Source organism: Theropithecus gelada, chromosome 19 (genome assembly GCF_003255815.1).
Source record: "Theropithecus gelada isolate Dixy chromosome 19, Tgel_1.0, whole genome shotgun sequence".
Taxonomy (NCBI): domain Eukaryota; kingdom Metazoa; phylum Chordata; class Mammalia; order Primates; family Cercopithecidae; genus Theropithecus; species Theropithecus gelada.
Genome location: NC_037687.1, coordinates 32853301 through 32872363, shown reverse-complemented (window position 1 = coordinate 32872363; position 19063 = coordinate 32853301). Strand labels below are relative to the sequence as shown.

Here is a 19063-nt window from a genome sequence, read left to right as displayed (position 1 = left end):
TTGACGTTTTGCTGCTTTCATTGCTTTGTTTCATGGTATGCAGAATATTTTCACTCTTACCTAGTAAAACTTATTTATTAATGCTTGTGTCTTGTGCTCTGGATGTGATGTCATGCTATAGTGTTTTCTTAAAGTGACATCCAGGTTGGACAGCTGGGGAAGTAGAGAATTTTCAAATGTAGTCCAGAGCTGTCCAACAGAATGATAACCCACACAGGTAATTGTAAATTTATTTTCTAATAGTCAAATAAAGTATAATGAAACAAGCCTAACAAATTCTATCTCATAAATATAATCCTTTCAACATGTAATCAATTCTCAATGTTCTCAGGGAGATAGTTTATATTCTCTTATTCTTACTGTGTCTCAAAAATAAGAGTATTTCACTCACGCCACAACTCCATTCAGATAAGCCACAAAATCAGGTCCTTACTAATCACATGTGGCTGGTGGCCACCATATCAAACAGCTCAGGTGTAGACCCCTTCACTGCATCAACTCAAAGTCTTTCAGTGAATCATGCCCTTTATTCCAATGGGTATTACAAATATTAGAAGTTCAGCACCCAAATCATTTATATTTGTATTTATTTTATGTCTTCGTCACTAGTAGTAGTGATTGTAAATATCATGCAAAGATGTCTCTATGCATGTAAAGATAAAAAAAGGTCCCAAGTACTACTGGCTATTGGCTCACAGAAATTCTAATACCATGCCTATTTTTTTTCTATAGACCATGGCTGAACACTTCAAACAAATCATTAGATGTCCTCTCTGTCTAAAAGATCTTGAAGAAGCCGTGCAGCTGAAATGCGGATATGTCTGCTGTCTCCAATGCCTCAATTCACTCCAGAAGGAGCCCGATGGGGAAGGTTTACTGTGCTGCCTCTGCTCTGTGGTCTCTCAGAAGAATGACATCAAACCCAAGTACAAGCTGAGGGCGCTGGTTTCCATCATCAAGGAACTAGAGCCCAAGCTGAAATCTATTCTAACAATGAACCCAAAGATGAGGAAGTTTCAAGGTAAGGAATCTATATGACCTGCTACAGCCCATAAAAGGAACTGGAAAAACAGCTTTCAACCATTTTTTAAAATATGGGCATTAGCAGAAATCTGGCATCTAAATCTATGCTGCACAAACCGCAGTTCTCGCCTTTGTGTATAGGTTTTTGTGGAATCTGTACAAATTCGTACAATACTTTGGAGAGCAAGTTACTGTCTTTCTTCATGTATCTTATGTGCTAAATGAAAAAAATGCTTATCAAATTATCCACTAACTTAATTCGAAAGGAATTTCTACTATGAATAAGGTGGACTTGTTAAAATTATTATATTCGAACTTTCTGTACATAAAACTTTGACCTCATCAGGTGGCTAGCCAGGAAAATTTTGATTTGGGAAAGTAGAATAAAAGAAGTAAAAGTTAATAATATATTTAGGTGTTTGCAGTAAAGGGATGAAGGGAGTCTTTAGTGTGTGTCTTTGCTGAACTACTGGGTCTTCTTTCCACAGTGGATATGACCTTGGATGTGGACACAGCCAACAACTATCTCATCATTTCTGAAGACCTGAGGAGTGTCCGATGTGGGAATTTCAGACAGAACAGGAAGGAGCAACCTGAGAGGTTCGACTCCGCAGTGTGCGTCCTGGGCGCCCCTCGCTTCACTTCCGGCCGCCATTACTGGGAGGTGGACGTGGGCACCAGCAAAATATGGGATGTGGGCGTGTGCAAGGAATCTGTGAATCGACAGGGGAACATTATACTTTCTTCAGAACTCGGCTTCTGGACTGTGGGTTGCAGAAAAGGAAAGATCTTTGCCGCCAGCACTATGCCTTTGACCCCTCTCTGGGTGAGTCCCCAGTTGCACAGAGTGGGGATTTTCCTGGATGTAGGTATGAGGTCCATTTCCTTTTACAATGTTAGTGATGGGTGCCATATCTACACATTCAACAAAATTCCTGTTAGCGAGCCATGGCGTCCATTTTTTTCTCATAAACGTGAAACTCAAGATGATCAGAGCTTCCTGAGTATCTGTCCTGTGATCCCCCCAGACAGTGCCAGTGCCCCAGTTTATTCTGGGGAAAGTAAATAAACATTTGAACATAATCATCTATAGGAAGTTTCTGTGCGCCCATAGGCAGAACTAAGAACCTTTCTGCTAGATACATATAGGTACAAAGGGATAGAAAGGAAAGATCCATCATTCTGTAAACCATGAACAGAAAGCAGTTATATTAATTAGGGGAAAATTACATTTTACTTAAAGGTTGTCATGTTGTTTTCTTTGGGGCTTATGTTTGTATTTCTGTTCAATAAATGTTTTGAAATTTCAGATTCATTTGCCAATGTTCTCTATTTCCTGCAAGATCAATGCACTATGTGTTATGGAAGTTATGAACTAAATAATAATTTGAATGTGAACCAACAGAGTAACTGATTTTCAAATGATAAGGACTTATTTGACTACAGTAAAATTATATATATATGTCTATGTATTCAGTTTAACCCAACAACTGAACACTCACATTCAAGTGCACACTGAGTATTTGCCAGAGTTAGATATGTGGGATCACAGACAAAACTCATTCAGATTAAAATTGAAATAGTATACACCCCCTTCTCTAATGGCTACAGAGTTAAATTAGAAATCAGTAATGGGAAAAAATCCATAAATCCTCCAAATCCATGGAAATTAACCGTTTTAAATAAAATTGTGATCAAATATTAAATTTCAATGGCAATTACAACTATCCTGAGGTGAATTAAAGTAAAATTCACAAAATTTGTAGGTGCAGTTGAAGCTGAGTGAGAAACTTATACTAATAAAAACTTTGCCGGGCGCGGTGGCTCAAGCCTGTAATCCCAGCACTTTGGGAGGCCGAGATGGGTGGATCACGAGGTCAGGAGATTGAGACCATCCTGGCGAACACAGTGAAACCCCGTCTCTACTAAGAAATACAAAAAAAAAAAAAATAGCCGGGCGAGATGGCGGGCGCCTGTAGTCCCAGCTACTCGGGAGGCTGAGGCCGGAGAATGGCGTAAACCTGGGAGGCGGAGCTTGCAGTGAGCTGAGATCCGGCCACTGTACTCCAGCCTGGGCTACAGAGCGAGACTCCGTCTCAAAAAAAGAAAAAAAAAAAAAAAAAAAAAAGAAAATACCATAATCAGTGGTATTAATTTCCACTTTGTTACTTAAGATCTATTCAGCTGCAAAGTAGATGGAAAGAAACAATGAAGACTACAGTGGCAATCGATAAAACAGGAAATGGCTATATAGGATATGAAATCAAAGGTATATTTTAAAAGTTTAAATAATTTAAAATTTATATGTCTGTGTATTCAGTTTAACCCAACAGCCGTACACACACATTCAAATGCACATTGAGTATTTCAGAGTAGACATATGTGGTCATAGAGAACACTCATTAATTTTAAAATTGAAATAACATACACCCTGTTTCTAATGGCAGCAGAGCTAAATAAGAAATCAATAACAGGAAGAAATTCACAAATCCTCCACATCCATGAAAATTAAGTAACCACTTATAAATAAAATCGAGATCAAATATGGAATGATGATGGAAATTACGACCATCCTGAGCTAAATGAAAATAAAAGCACAAAATTTGTAGATGCAGTTGAAGCTTAGTGAGAAACTTGTACTAATAAAAACTCAAATAGGAAGAAAATGCCATAATTAGTGATCTTAACTTCCACTTTAAGTTACTTAAGAGCAATTCAACTGAAAAGTAAATGGAAAGAAACAATATGGACTGTAGTGGCAATCAATATAATAGAAAAATGACCATATATAAAATCAAAGGTATACTTTTTTTTTTCTTTCAAATCTTTAGTTATACTGACAGAGAGTGAGGAGAGGTTAAAGGAAAATGAAATGAAAAGAGGGAAGTAGAGAGGCAGCCAGGGAGAAAGCCAGAGAGGTAAACAGATAAAGAGAATGATGGGCAGAGAGAAAAGAGCGAGAAAAGACACAATTACCTGAAGTATTAGGAGTGAAATAAGGACCATCACCTCAGAGTCTGTGGGTTAAAGGATGTGAACAGATGTCGAACAGCTGTACAGGATGTGGGTTAAAGGATGTGAACAGATGTCGAACAGCTGTACAGGATGTGGGTTAAAGGATGTGAACAGATGTCGAACAGCTGTACAGGATGTGGGTTAAAGGATGTGAACAGATGTCGAACAGCTGTACAGGACAGTCCTCAACAACCATAACTTCCAGCTGAAAATGTCAGTAGAGCTGAGCCTGAGAGACCTGACCTGATGCATGATGTATCATTTTCTTTTGCTACTTTCAAGATTCTTTCTTTAATTTTGGCCTTTAATAGTTTAGCCAAGTAATGTCCACCTATCATTTTCTTAGCATTTATTCCATTTAGCATTTTTTAGCTCTAAAAACAGTTGGTTAATTTTTTTTAAATTGGGACATTTTCAGCCCCGTTTCTTTACTTTTTCTGCCCCCTTTTCTTTCTTGATTCCTTCCTAGACTCCAATTACATGTAAGTTATACTTGATAATACCCACAGACTACTCTTAATTGCAGTCTTTGCAGTTTTTTTTTAAATTGTGGTAAAATACCTATAAGTGACCATCTTAACCATTTTTGAGTACGCAATTCAATGGCATAAATTACATCCTTACTGCCGGGCGCGGTGGCTCAAGCCTGTAATCCCAGCACTTTGGGAGGCCAAGACAGGCGGATCACAAGGTCAGGAGATCGAGACCATCCTGGCTAACATGGTGAAACCCCGTCTCTACTAAAAAAATACAAAAAACTAGCCAGGCAAGGTGGCGGGCGCCTGTAGTCCCAGCTACTCGGGAGGCTGAGGCAGGAGAATGGCGTGAACCCGGGAGATGGAGCTTGCAGTGAGCTGAGATCCGGCCACTGCACTCCAGCTTGGGTGACAGAGCAAGACTCCGTCTAAAAAAAAAAAAAAAAATTACATCCTTACTGCTTTGCAACCAGCACCACCATTCATCTCCAGAAACATTTTCACCTTGCAAAACTGAAACATACACCCATTAAACAAAAACTCCCTATTTCCCAATTCCCCCATCCTTACAACCACCATCCCACTTTCTATCTATGCATTTGACTCTCACAGGCACCTCATGTCAGTGAAATCAAATGTCATTTTGTCTCTTTGTACTGGCTTATTTCACTTAGCATAACCTCCTTAAGATGCACCTGTTTACAAGTGATATCAGAGAAATACAAATAATCATAAGACATGAATATGAACAATTATATGCAAATGAATTGGGTAATCTAGAGGAAATGGAAAAATATCCAGAGACATACAAACAACCAAGACTGAGTCCTGAAGAAATAAAAAATCCCAGCATATTGGGAGGCTTAAAGTGGGCAGATCACTTGTGGTCAGGAATTCGAGACCAGCCTGGTCAAAATGGTGAAACTGTATCTCTACCAAAAATACAAAAATTAGCTGGGCATAGTGACTGATGCCTGTAATCTCAGCTACTTGGGGGACTGAGCCAGGAGTTTGCAGTGAGCTGAGATCGTGCCACTGCACTCCAGTCAGGAAAACAGTGAGAGACTCTCTCTCAAAATATAATAATAATAATTCCAATTAAAATAACAATAAGAAAATAGAACATAAGAGTAAATTCAATGAAGAAGGAGAAAGACCTGTATAATAAAAAGTATAAAATACCAATGAAAGAAATTGACAAAAACACAAATAAATAAAAAGATATCTCATGTTCATGGATTAGAATTAATATTGTTAAAATGTCTATACACTCAAAAGGATCCACAGATTCAACACAATCCCAATCACAATTGTCATTTTTCACAGAAAACGAGAAAAAAGTCCTAAAATTTGTGTGAAGCCACAAAAGACCCCAAATAGTTAAAACAATCACATGCAAAAAAAAAGTCTCACAGCTATAGACATCACACTACTTGATTTCAAAATATAAAACTATTGGGCTGGGCGCGGTGGCTAAAGCCTGTAATCCCAGCACTTTGGGAGGCCAAGACGGGCGGATCACGAGGTCAGGAGATCGAGACCATCCTGGCTAACACGATGAAACCTCTTCTCTACTAAAAAATACAAAAAACTAGCTGGGCGAGGTGGCGGGCGCCTGTAGTCCCAGCTACACGGGAGGCTGAGGCAGGAAAATGGCGTGAACCCGGGAGGCGGAGCTTGCAGTGAGCTGAGATCCCGCCACTGCACTCCAGCCCGGGCGACAGAACAAGACTCCGTCTCAAAAAAAAAAAAAAAAAAATGTATATATATATATATATATATATATAACTATTGTAATCAAAACAGCATGGTACTAGAATAAAAACAGCCATGTCTACCAATGAAACAGGATAGAAAGCTCCCATATAAACCCATGAACATGTGGTAAATTGATTTTTGACAAAGGATCCATAATACAAAATGGGGAAAGTACAGCCCCTTCAATAAATTGTACTCAACGAACTCATCCACATATAGAAGAATAAAATTGTATCTTTACATCAAACTGCATGCAAGAATCAACTCTAAATGGAGTAAAGAGTTAAATTAAAGACCTGAAATGGTAAAGCTATCAGATCAAAACACACGGGGAAAGGTCTAAGAAATTTGTCTGGGCAAACATTTTTTTTGATATAACCCCTAAATCACAGGCAACAAAAGCAAACGTAAATTGCACCACATTGAAAAGCTGCTGCACAACAAAGGAAACAATAAAGTGAAGAGACAATCAACACAGTAGGAGAAAATATTTGCAAACCATACATCTGATAAGGGGTTAATATCCAGAATACATAAGGCACTCAAGCAAGAAAACAAATAGGTCAATTTAAAAATGGGCTAGGATGGGTATACAGTTTCGATTTTGTAAGATGAAAAGATTTCTGGAGATGAATGGCAGTGATGGTGGCAAAACAATATGGATATAATAAATACCATTGCATTTTACACTTAAAAATGGTTAAGATGGTAAATTATATGTACTTTACCACCATTTGTTAAGAAATAAAAGACTGAATGAAAATTAATAGTATTCTGTGGGATCATATCAAGTGATATGGTTTGGCTCTGTGTCCCCACCCAAATCTCATGTTGAATTGTATCCTCAGTGTTGGGGGAGGGACCAGGTAGGAGATGATTGCATCATGGGGATGGATTTCCTCCATGCTGTTCCCTTGACCGTGAGTGAGTTCTCACAAGATCTGATGATTTAAAAGGGTGTGGCACTTTCCTTTTTCTTTTTCCTGTCACCATATGAAAAAGTCGCTTGCTTCGCCTTTGCCTTCCTCCATGATTGGTAAGTTTCCCGAGGCCTCCTAGTGATGTTTCCTGTACAACCTGCAGAACTATGAATTAATGAAACCTCTTTTCTTCCTAAATTACCCAGTCTCAGGTAGTTCTTTCTAGCAGTGTGAGAATGAACTAATACAGAATATTGGTACCAGGAGTGGGGCACTGCTATTAAGTTATCTGAAAATGTGGAAGCAACTTTGGAACTGGGTAACGGGCAGATGTTGCAACAGTTTGGAGGACTCAGAAGAAGACAGACAGATGTGAGAAAGTCTGGAACTTCCTAGATACTTGTTAGATGATTTTGACCAAAATGCTGACAATTAAATTGCTCTTAGTGAAGTAACTTAAAGTAGAAATTAAGATGACTGATTATGGTATTTTCTTCCTACTATGAGTTTCTCACTAAGCTTCAACCGCATCTACAAATTTTGTAAATGTGTGCTTTTCATTCAACTCAGGATAGCTGTAATTTCCATTGTAATTTTATGTTTGATCATTTTATTTAGAAGTGGTTAATTTCCATGTATGTGGAGAATTTATGGATTTCTTCCTGTTATTGATTTCTAATTTGACTCTGTTGCTATTATAGAAGAGGGTGTATAGTACTTCAATTTTAAAACTAATGAGTTCTCTCTAAGACCCCACATATTTGTGGCAAACAGTGTGCACTTGAAATGAATGTCAGTGTTTAGTTGTTGGGTTAAACTATAATTTTACTGTATTCGTAGGTCCTTATCGTTCAAAATTCAGTTACTGTGTTGTGTCACATTCAAATTATTTAGCTCATAACTTCATAACACATAGTGCATTGATCTTACAGAAAATAGAAAACACTGACAAATGAATCCGAAATTTCAAAATATTTATTGAACAGAAATAAAACATAAGCCCCAAAGAAAACAACATGACAAACTTTAAGTAAAATGTAATTTTCCCCTAATTAATATAATCGCTTTCTGTTCATGGTTTACAGAATGATGAATCATTCCCTTCTATCCCTTTGTACCTATGTGTATCTAGCAGAAAAGTTCTTAGCCGTGGCTATGGGCACCCTGAAACTTCCTATAAATGATTATGTTCAAATGTTCATTTACTTTCCCCAGAATAAACTGAGGCACTGGCACTGGCTGGATTGATCAGAGGACAGATACTCAGGAAGGTCTGATCCTCTTGAGTTCCACGTTTATGAGCAAAAAATGGACGCAGTGGCTCGCTAACAGGAATTTTGTTGAATGTGTAGATATGGCACCCATCACTAACATTGTAAAAGGAAATGGACCCCATACCTACATCCAGGAAAATCCCCACTCTGTGCAACTGGGGACTCACCCAGAGAGGGGTCAAAGGCATAGTGCTGGCGGCAAAGATCTTTCCTTTTCTGCAACCCACAGTCAAGAAGCCGTGTTCTGAAGAAAGCACAATCTTCCCCTGTCGGTTCACAGATTCCTTACAAATGCCCACTTCCCATACTTTGCTGGTGCCCACGTCCACCTCCCAGTAATGGCGGCCGGAAGTGAAGCGAGGGGCGCCCAGGACGCACAGTACAGTGTCGAACCTCTCAGCTTGCTCCTTCCTATTCTGGCTGAAATCCCCACTTCGGAAGCTCCTCAGGTCTTCAGAAATGATGAGATAGTTGTTGGCTGTGTCCACATCCAAGGTCATATCCACTGTGGAAATAAGAACCAGCAGTTCAGCAAAGACACAGTACAGACTCCCTCTGCCCTTTTACTGCAAACACTTGAATACATTATTCACTTTTACTTTTATTCTACTTTCTTTCCCAAATCAAAATTTCCTGGGGAAACTTGTTTGGCTGCCTGATGAGGTTAAATTTTATCTATAGATTGCATGAATATAATAATTGTAACAAGTCCACCTTATTCATAGTAGAAATTCCTTTCGAATTAAGTTGGTGGATTTGATTAAAATTATTTTTCCATTTAGCACATAAGATACATGAGAGAAGACAGTAGCTTGTTCTCCAAAGTATTGTACAAACTCGCACAGATTCCATGAAAAGCTATACTCGAAGGTGAGAACTGCTGTTGTTTGTGAAGCACAGAAGTTTTGGATGCTAGATATCTGCTAATGCCTGTGTTTAATGAAGAAATGTTTGAAAGTCGTTTTCCCAGTGCCTTTTATGGGTTGTGGCAAGTCATATAGATTCCTTACCTTGAAATTTCCTCATCTTTGGGTTCATTGTTAGAATAGATTTCAGCTTGGGCTCTAGTTCCTTGATGATGGAAACCAGCGCCCTCAGCTTGTACTTGGGCTTGATGTCATTCTTCTGAGAGACCACAGAGCAGAAGCGGCACAGTAAACCTTCCCCATCGGGCTCCTTCTGCAGTGCATTGAGGCATTGGAGGCAGCAGACATATCCGCATTTCAGCTGCACGGGTTCTTCAAGATCTTTTAGACAGACAGGACATCTAATGATTCGTTTGAAGTGTTCAGCCATGGCAAATGTCTATAGAAACAAAAAATGAGCATGGTATCAGAATTTCCATGAGCTGAATGAACAGCTGATAGTGCTTGGGATCTTTTATCTTTACATGCATAGAGTTTTCATTGCACGATACTTACAATCACTACTGCTGGTGACGAAGACACAACATGAATACAAATGTAAATGACTCGAGGCCCTGAATTTCTAATATCTGTAATAGTCATTGGAATAAAGGGCATGATTCACCAAAAGACTTTGAGTTGAAATAGTAAAGGGGTCTACACCTGAGCTGTTTGATATGGTAGCCACCAGTCACAAATGGCTATTGAGACCTGAAATGGGGCATATCCAAATGGAGATGTGCTGTGAGCAAAATGCACTCTTATTTTTAAAGATGTAATGGGAAAAAGAGAATGTAAACTATCTGCTCGAGAACGTTTAAAGTTGCTCACATGTTAAATGATTATATTTTGAGTTAAAATTCATTAGGCTTGTTTCTTTATATTTTATGTGACTACCAGAAAATAAGTTTACAATTACGTATATGAGTTATCTTATGATTCTATTGGACAGTGCTGGAGTACATTTGAAGACCTTCTACTTCCCCAACTGTGCAAACTGGATGTGGTGAAAAAAGCCTGATAGCACACCAAAAGGACAAGACACAAAATACAAATTAGTTGTACCAGGTATAACTGAATCTTCTGCATAGCAAAAAAACAGAAAAAGCAAAAAACAGAACTAAAAAAAAAAGCAGCCATATATATGACAATGCATTAATATCCAAAAAATATAAGAAAATTTTTCAAGGCAATAGCAAAAAGAAATAAAACCCAAATAACCCAATTTTCAATGGGCAAAAACCTGAATAGACATTTCTCTGAAAAACACACAAATGACCAGCAAGTACTGAAGAACAAGCTCAACTTCACTCACCATCAGAGAAATTCAAACTCAAACTGAGACAGGAATACTGTGTGGTCACAAGAGAATCGAGAATGTATCAAGTGACAATTTCACATAAGAGCAAAAGAGTGGCTGTTAAAATTAGCCACTTGTCATTAAAATTACAAGGACAAGGAGGGCCCTGGGCTGATAAGGTGCTAAAAAAAACAGGAGGGAAACCATTACCACACTAATTACCGTGGTCATTACCACACTAAATCACACGCTCTCCAGGGTCATGGCTGACCCCAGCATGCATGCCCATATTTAGTATAACAACGGGTGCCTCCCCAATTCTACAAAATATCTTTTTTTTTCCTAGAAAACCTAATGATTAGTTCACCTCCTAATTAGAAAGTAACAAACCTGCACATTGTGCACATGTACCCTAGAACTTAAAGTATAATAATAAAAAAAAAAAGAAAATCCGAACTCTTTGCATGCCACCAGCTCTCAGAATCAAACCCACACTTCTTCTCTCCTAAGCATGTACTTTTGCTCTGGAATAGAAGCTTCTTGCCTTTCACTTCATTCTGGCTCATCCCTGATTTCATTCTCCTGACAGCATCAAGAACCTGGAAACTGGCTGGGACTGGGGTCTCTCTGGCATCCAGGGACCCTCCTGAGCCCTCCAGCAACAAAACCATGATGAGATACTACCTCCCCTTGCTAGGATGGCTATGATCAAAAAGACAAAACATAAGTGTTGGTAAGGAAGTGGAGAAAGGGGAACCCTTGTACACTGTTGGTGGGAGAGAAAATTGGTACAACCACTACAGAAAATAGCAGGGAGGTTTCTGAAAACATTAAGAATAGAACTATGTTCCAGCAACCCTACTTCTGTGTTTGTGCATGAGAGAAATGAGGTCAGCATGTCAAAGAGATATCTGCACTCTTAGGTTCTCTGCAGCATTATTCACAATAGCCACGGAAATAACCCCAGAGTCTGTGGGAGAAAAATGGATAAGGAAATGGTGGTATATACAATGAATTATTCCACCATGAAAAAGAAGGAAATCCTGGCATTTGCACCAAAGCAGATGAAGGCTCAGGGCATTATGGGAAGTGAAATAAGTGAGGCTGAGGGAAATAAATACTGTATGATCTCAGTTACGTGGAATCTGAGTTGACTGATCTCATAGAATCAGAAAATAACAGAAAAATGGTTGCCAGGGGTTGTGGGAAGGGGAGAATAGGAAAACAATACCAAACCCATAGGAAAACCTGACATTGAATAACCCAACCACCGAACTTCTGTTCATCATTTCAGAAAGTCTACCAAATTCTGATGAAATTCAAGAAAATGGAGATTGTCATTTCTCTAGCCTTGGTATTGAAAATCTAAGACTTACCTGGCCGGCACCGTGGCTCACGCCTGTAATCCCAGCACTTTGGAAGGTTGAGGAGGGCGGATCACCTGAGGTCAGGAGTTCAAGACCAGCCTGACCAACATGGAGAAACCCTGTCTCTACTAAAAATACAAAATTAGCCAGGCGTGTTGGCACATGTCTGTAATCCCAGCTACTCGGGAGGCTGAGGCAGGAGAATTGCTTGAACCCGGGAGGCAGAGGTTGCGGTGAGCCAAGATCACACCATTGCACTCCAACCTGGGCAACAAGAGCGAAACTCTGTCTCAAAAAAAAAAAGAAGAAGAAAATCTAAGACTTACATAACGGCTACCGGGGCAGAGGTCCCATTATCCCCCAAATATACAGTATGTCTATCATGGAGTTGGCCTCAGACAACACTGGTGGAATCAAGAAATTATTGCATTCCCCTAGACTGTCATACACCCTTTGTAAAAATGAATTCCATAAGCTTGAACTCACCTCTCCTTCCGGAGTTTCTCCCCTGGCCTCTAGCTGCTTCTGCAGACAACTCAGATCTGGAGTGACAGCTGGCTGCCAGCAGCTTTTATAGGAGAAGGTCTCTCCACTACCTTAGCCACACCCTTCCCCTCCTTTTTAATCCAATCAGATTTTGATTTAATTCTGGCATCATTATGATTGTTACTATTGGATAGGTTTTTACCATAAAGGAAGACGATTGTGTTTTCAGAGTGTTATTTTTTAATTAACAAGGACAAAATATTGCCATATAATAATTTTTAGATGAGATCTTGAATATTATGGCTATTGATAAATTTGGCAATTAATTAAAATTAACATTTTAAAAATTGGGGTAACATTTAAAATCCTCTAAGATGAATGGTGCTACTTTCAAATAGTTTTTTATTATAAATGTAACACCTTTTCACATTTCAATAAAGGAGATGAGTTAAATCTGCTCAGTTTTTACTAACAGGACACTCCACAGACCACACTCAACTCTCAAAAACATTTTCTCTCTAATGTAAAGATTCTAATTAACAAGCTTAGAAAAGAAATCCCAAAACTGTTTCCAGACAATCAGCCAGTGAAAGTCCTGTTTTTCTTTTTTAGTTATACCGTCTAAAATTAAAGGCAAAAGATATTGTTATAATCTTACCATTTCCCTTACATCACAACATACATAAAATGAGATTCATTTCTTTTTTTTTTTTTTTTGAGACGGAGTCTCGCTCTGTCGCCCGGGCTGGAGTGCTGTGGCCGGATCTCAGTTCACTGCAAGCTCCGCCTCCCGGGTTTACGCCATTCTCCCGCCTCAGCCTCCCGAGTAGCTGGGACTACAGGCGCCCACCACCTCGCCCGGCTGGTTTTTTGTATTTTTAGTAGAGACAGGGTTTCACCGTGTTAGCCAGGATGGTCTCGATCTCCTGACCTCGTGATCCACCCGCCTCGGCCTCCCAAAGTGCTGGGATTACAGGCTTGAGCCACTGCGCCCGGCCGATTCATTTCTTTTTTTAAAATCTTCAAAAATGGGCTCCTCATGTATTAAGTATATTATAGGTGATCAGAGTTCATGGATAAGAATGTAAAATCGGGAGACTGGAGGTAGGGTGAAAAAGGGTTTGATTACATCAATGTGATTAAATTAATGGTCTTTAATTTAATCATCCCCATAGTAATCATTCTCTGGTGATTGCTAGATTCTCTTCTTTCGCGTTCAAAGCCAAGGCAGTTCTCAATTCCTTTTGTCTCATGAAGGCAAATTGAGAAATGCAAAACTCTAAGTTGTGATGCATATATTATTTCAAATCCTTGCACATTGCATTTCTTCATTGATTGGGATCTACAGTATAATCTGCCACATGTATGTCCATGTATATACACATACCATATCTACACATACACATGCAGAGAGAAAATTCTTATCTCTTCTTGCATAATTCTAATTTGTTTATTTTCTTATATAAATCCTTTTAAAATACACTTACATTTATGGAAGTAGTTGTTCTCCAACGCGTAATTTTACTGAACCATGCTCATGGAGCACTGATCCCTAATATTTTTAAAATGTTATCTGCTTTGAGTAAATCATGAACAAAATTTATATTCTCTTTGGGAATACCAGGTGGCCTCAGTTGTGGAAACCACCAAGCCCAGTGGGTTGATTTGCCTCTAGAATGTTCTCCCAAAATATTTTTCAGCCTGGAATTGCATTCATGCTCATGTCCTCAGAGAGGAATTCTTCCATTCAGAATTAGCGAATAGTCTATTAGAATTGCCCGCACACTCGTGGAGTTGGTTTGGGTGTTAGATACTTTCCACATCTTTTCCAATTGCATCTTTTCACAGAAAGTAGCTCCGCTGGCTTCTATGAAGACAGTGGTAACGTCTTCCTTGCCCACTCTCATGTACAGTTCAGAACTTTAAGGGTCTTCCGTGTTTGAATAAACCTGTCCTTCAACATCCCAGTCAGGGAGGACTGTGTTCTCCATGCCCTGTCCCTGCAGGCGTGTCACAGAACCTGACGTAAATGGTTGGCGTCGGTGGCTTCTGATCCCCAGGCCCTGTTCTCTGCCACAAGCAGACTTCTGTTTTCTTTTTTTCTTTTTTTAATTATACTTTAAGTTCTGGGTTACATGTGCAGAACGTGCAGGTTTGTTACACAGGTATACACGCACCCTGGTGGTTTGCTGCACCCATCAACCCATCACCTACATTAGGTATTTCTCCCTAATGCTATCCCTCCCCTAACCGCCCTGCCACCCCACCCCGAGAGTTCCCAGTGTGTGATGTTCCCCTCCCTGTGTCCACATGTTCTCATTGTTCAACTCCCACTTACGAGTGAGAACATGCAGTGTTTGGTTTTCCGATCTTGTCATCGTTTGCTGAGAATGATGGCTTCCAGTTTCATCCATGTCCCTGCAAAAAACATGAACTCACCCTTTTTTAAGGCTGCATAGTACTCCACGGTGTATATGTGCCACATTTTCTTCTTTAACAACGAAGAGAAGCTCAGAGTTTCTGACAACCCAGGGCTTGGCTCAGTTACTAAAGGAAACTGTCTTCCTTTCTCTCATTGTCAGTGTTGGTACAGCAAAGGGATTTGAGGTGAACCTGGACACTGTGGTCTGTCCCTGAGCCACTGCCCAGCACGTGGCCCCACTGTCAGTCCAACCGGGGCATGGCTGAGGTGGCTCAGAACCAGGCAGGACATGTTATTGCTCAGCCGTGGCTCTGAATTCTTTTGTTCACGATTCCTTAGGTTCTGTGTTTTGCCCGGAATGTAAGGAAGCACTCACCTGGGTCGTCTTGTCACCAAGTTCTGTGAGGAGAAGCGTCAGTCGGGATGAGCTGGGACCACAGAGAAGAAAAAACAGAATTTTTGCAAAATAGTTTCATTAAGTCCAAACAAAACAAAACAAAAACAGAAAACTACAGCCCACAAATATAACAAAAAAAAACCTGTGAAGTTTGAGAATCTGATCTCCTGCATTTGCCACACAAAATTTCCAATTGTCAACAAACAATTATGAGGCACACAAAGAAAACAGAATGTATCAAGATGAAATAAATGTCTATGAGAAGTCAAGCCATTGGGCTTACTCTCCACAGACTAAAGTACTTGTCTAAGTAGACCCAGAAAAACTGAAGAAAACAACGGGCAAAGAACTGAAGTAAATTAGAAGAACAACACCTCACAAAATAGAAAATATCAACAACCAATAGAAATTTTAAAAATGAACTAATTAGAAATTGAGGGCCATAAAGTAAAATAACTGAAATGAAAAATTCACTGGAGAGGTTCAACAAAAGTTTTGCAATTTTTTTTGTTTTTGTTTTTACAAATGTTATTAAAATCTAATTCAAGGCTAGGCACGGTAGATCTTGCCTATAATCCCAGCATTTTGGGAGACTGAGGCAGGCGAATCACTTGAGGTCAGGAGTTTGACACCAACCTGGCCAACATGGAGAAACCCCGTCTCTACTAAACATACAATAATTAGCCCAGCATGGTGGCACACACTTGGAATTCCAGCTACTCAGGAGGCTGAGGCAGGAGAATCACTTGAATCCAGGAGGTGGAGGTTGCAGTGAGCCAAGATTGTGCCACTGGACTCCAGCCTGGATGACAGAGTGAGTAAGACTCCATCTTGAAAAAAAAAAATCTAATTAGAGTAAAACAATCTTCACCAATGTAATGTATAAAATTTGATTATTATTTAATTTTATTTAAATTGTTAGATAATTATATATAATTATTTTATACACCATAATATTTTGAAATATATACACAGTGGAATGGCTAAATCTAGGCAAATAATATATGCATTTGCCCAAAAAGTTATTATATTTGTGACAATAAAAACTACTCCCTTGCCATTTTTCAAGAATGCATTATTTTGTTAACTATAGTCGCCATGTTGTACTCATCTTTTGTACTCTTTTACTTATTCTGTGTAAGTAAAATTTTGTATCCTTTGATCAGTATCTTCCCAACCCGTCTCCACATCAACCCCCAATGACCCCATTTTACTTTCTAGTTCTATGAGACTAGCTTTCTTTAGATCTCACATATGAGTGAGACCATGCAGTATTTGTCTTTCTGGTTATTTCACTCAGCATTAAGTTCTTCCGGTTCATCCATATTGCTGCAAATGACAGAATTTTCTTCTTTTCTATAGATGAACAGTATTCCATTGTGTACATATATCACATTTTCTTTATTCATTCATGCATTGATAACACATATATTTTTTCCCATATGTTGACTATTTTAAATACTACTGCAATAAACATGAAAATGCAAATCTCTCTTCAACACAGGTATTTTCTTTGTATTGGATATGTATCCAGTAGGGGGGTTGCTGGATCATATGGCAATTCAATTTTTAATTATTTCAGGAACCTCTGTACTGTTTTTCACACTGGCTATACTATTTTACATCACCACCAACAGTGTACAATTGTTCCCTTTTGCCTACATCCTGTCCAACACTTTTTTTTTTTGTCTTTATGATAACAGCCATTCTGACAGATGTGATCTCTCATTATGGTTTTAACTTGCATTTCTCTAATGATTAGTGATTTTGAGCATTTTTAAAGGTATCTGTTGGCTGTATGTCTTCTGTCGATAAATATCTATTCAGGTCGTATATCCATTTCTTATCTGGTTGGTTGTGTTCTCAATTTTGAGGTGTATTTCTCTTATATTCTGGATACGAATCCCTTGTAAGATGTATGGTTGGTAAATATTTTCTCTGTTTGTGTTATCTATTCACTTTGTGAATTGTTTCCTCTGCAGAAGCATTTTCATTTGATGCAATCTAATTTGTTTATATTTGTTTTGTCAGCCTAAAATGAGGAGGCTGAAAAACAAAATATAATTTAAAGAGTTAACTTTTCCAAAGTGAGGACAGCTGCCTAAAAGACCCAGAACCCTGTGATCTTGGATTTGAGCTCTCTTCAGCCTTCGTTACAAGAAGGGGGTGTTTTTCTTTGTTTTTTGTTTTTTGACGGAGTCTCGCTCTGTCTCCCAGGCTGGAGTGCAGTGGCACGATCTCAGCTCACTGCAAGCTCCGCCTCTAGAGTTCAAGCCATTCTCCTTACTCAGCCTCCTGAGTAGCTGGGACTACAGGCGCCTGCCACCACGCCTGCCTAATTTTTTTTTTCTTTTTTTGGATTTTCAGTAGAGACGGGGTTTCACCATGTTAGCCAGGATGGTCTCGAACTCCTGACCTCGTGATCCGCCCGCCTTGGCCTCCCAAAATGCTGGGATTACACGAGTTAGCCACCACGCCCAGACTGTTACAAGCAAGTTTTAAAGGCAAGTAGTGGAAACAGGCAGTGGACTGTTACAAAGTTGGTTGTCAGAAAATCTCATTGTCTGACAGAAATAACATTGATTAGTGATTGCTGATACATCGTTAAGCTATAAGGTATGGATTATAGTGTCCAGTGCAGCATTGTTAGTTTAACTATAGCTACTGAGGCAATAGCAAGCAGTTTCAAGAGATGAATACACAAGTTGGGGCGGAGGGGTAGGGTGTGATTGTGATTTCATTTTAATGTCTCTCTGGGTCGGATAATTAGGACTCACATTCCTAAAAGTTTATTTCTCATTTTCCCCTTTTGATCAGAAATATTTCTTCTTGAAAACACTGATGATGAAAATCTGATTCTCAAGGTGTCCCTCATCACTGGGAAGGCTCTTTTGAGTAGTCCTGTCAAAGTTATTGTGCCATAGATGCTGTGAATGGTTGAATTATCTCTAGTCTTCAGAGTACCGTGAACTTAGTTTTTTTCAGAAGTAAAACCAAGTGAGATACAGAGTAGAAATATAATTCGCATAAGAATTATAATTTTAAAATTTCATATACCATGATGGAAAAAATCTATTCCATTGGGGAGTCCATTAAAAACATCATGAAGAAAATAAAAACTCGTTCATTTTTTAGGGATTCGTTGTAGCAAGAAAACAATTCAGGATTTAGTTCAAATTGTAGAAAAACAATATAAAAACAATGTAGAAATAATGGACAATCTGGCAACAGATGTACTATAGATTTCTTCTGAAAAACGATTTTTCTTTTTCCATTTCTTCATTTTTACTAAACTTCATTTTTAAGATTTACTATAAATCTTCACAGAACAAATTTATTTGCAAAATACGTTTTAGTATTACATTTGTCCTGCTTATTTGTACAACGTGCAATAAGAATAGTAAATCACAGGCCAGGCGCGGTGGCTCAAGCCTGTAATCCCAGCACTTTGGGAGGCCGAGACGGGCGGATCACGAGGTCAGGAGATCGACACCATCCTGCCTAACACGGTGAAACCCCGTCTCTACTAAAAAAATACAAAAAAACTAGCCGGGCAAGGTGGCGGGCGCCTGTAGTCCCAGCTACTCGGGAGGCTGAGGCAGGAGAATGGCGGGAACCCGGGAAGCGGAGCTTGTAGTGAGCTGAGATCTGGCCACTGCACTCCAGCCTGGGAGACAGAGCGAGACTCCGTCTCAAAAAAAAAAAAAAAAAAAAAAAATT

General features: G+C 39.1%; 2 protein-coding genes across 2 annotated transcripts; one reads left to right on the top strand and one right to left on the bottom strand.

Annotated features, from left to right (window-relative positions):
• Window positions 1–735: 735 nt before the first annotated feature.
• LOC112611826 (ret finger protein-like 4A) lies at window positions 736–2092 on the top strand. Its single transcript, XM_025365718.1, has 2 exons — window positions 736–1021; window positions 1512–2092. Exons 1-2 carry the CDS (start codon window positions 736–738, stop codon window positions 2090–2092), a joined length of 867 nt encoding a protein of 288 aa, XP_025221503.1.
• A 6298-nt stretch (window positions 2093–8390) lies between these two features.
• RFPL4A (ret finger protein like 4A) lies at window positions 8391–12553 on the bottom strand. Its single transcript, XM_025369108.1, has 3 exons — window positions 12525–12553; window positions 9477–9771; window positions 8391–8971 (listed from the first exon to the last, which is right to left on the bottom strand). Exons 2-3 carry the CDS (start codon window positions 9760–9762, stop codon window positions 8391–8393), a joined length of 867 nt encoding a protein of 288 aa, XP_025224893.1. The 5' UTR covers window positions 9763–9771; window positions 12525–12553.
• Between the last annotated feature and the right edge of the window lie 6510 nt (window positions 12554–19063).

Excerpts from the sequence above, each read along its gene's own strand:
- LOC112611826 (XM_025365718.1), top strand. The coding sequence starts at position 736 with ATGGCTGAACACTTCAAACAAATCATTAGATGTCCTCTCTGTCTAAAA. Across the intron at positions 1,022-1,511 it reads AAAGATGAGGAAGTTTCAAG|TGGATATGACCTTGGATGTG; the intron begins GTAAGGAATCTA and ends TTCTTTCCACAG.
- RFPL4A (XM_025369108.1), bottom strand. The coding sequence starts at position 9,762 with ATGGCTGAACACTTCAAACGAATCATTAGATGTCCTGTCTGTCTAAAA. Across the intron at positions 8,972-9,476 it reads AAAGATGAGGAAATTTCAAG|TGGATATGACCTTGGATGTG; the intron begins GTAAGGAATCTA and ends TTATTTCCACAG.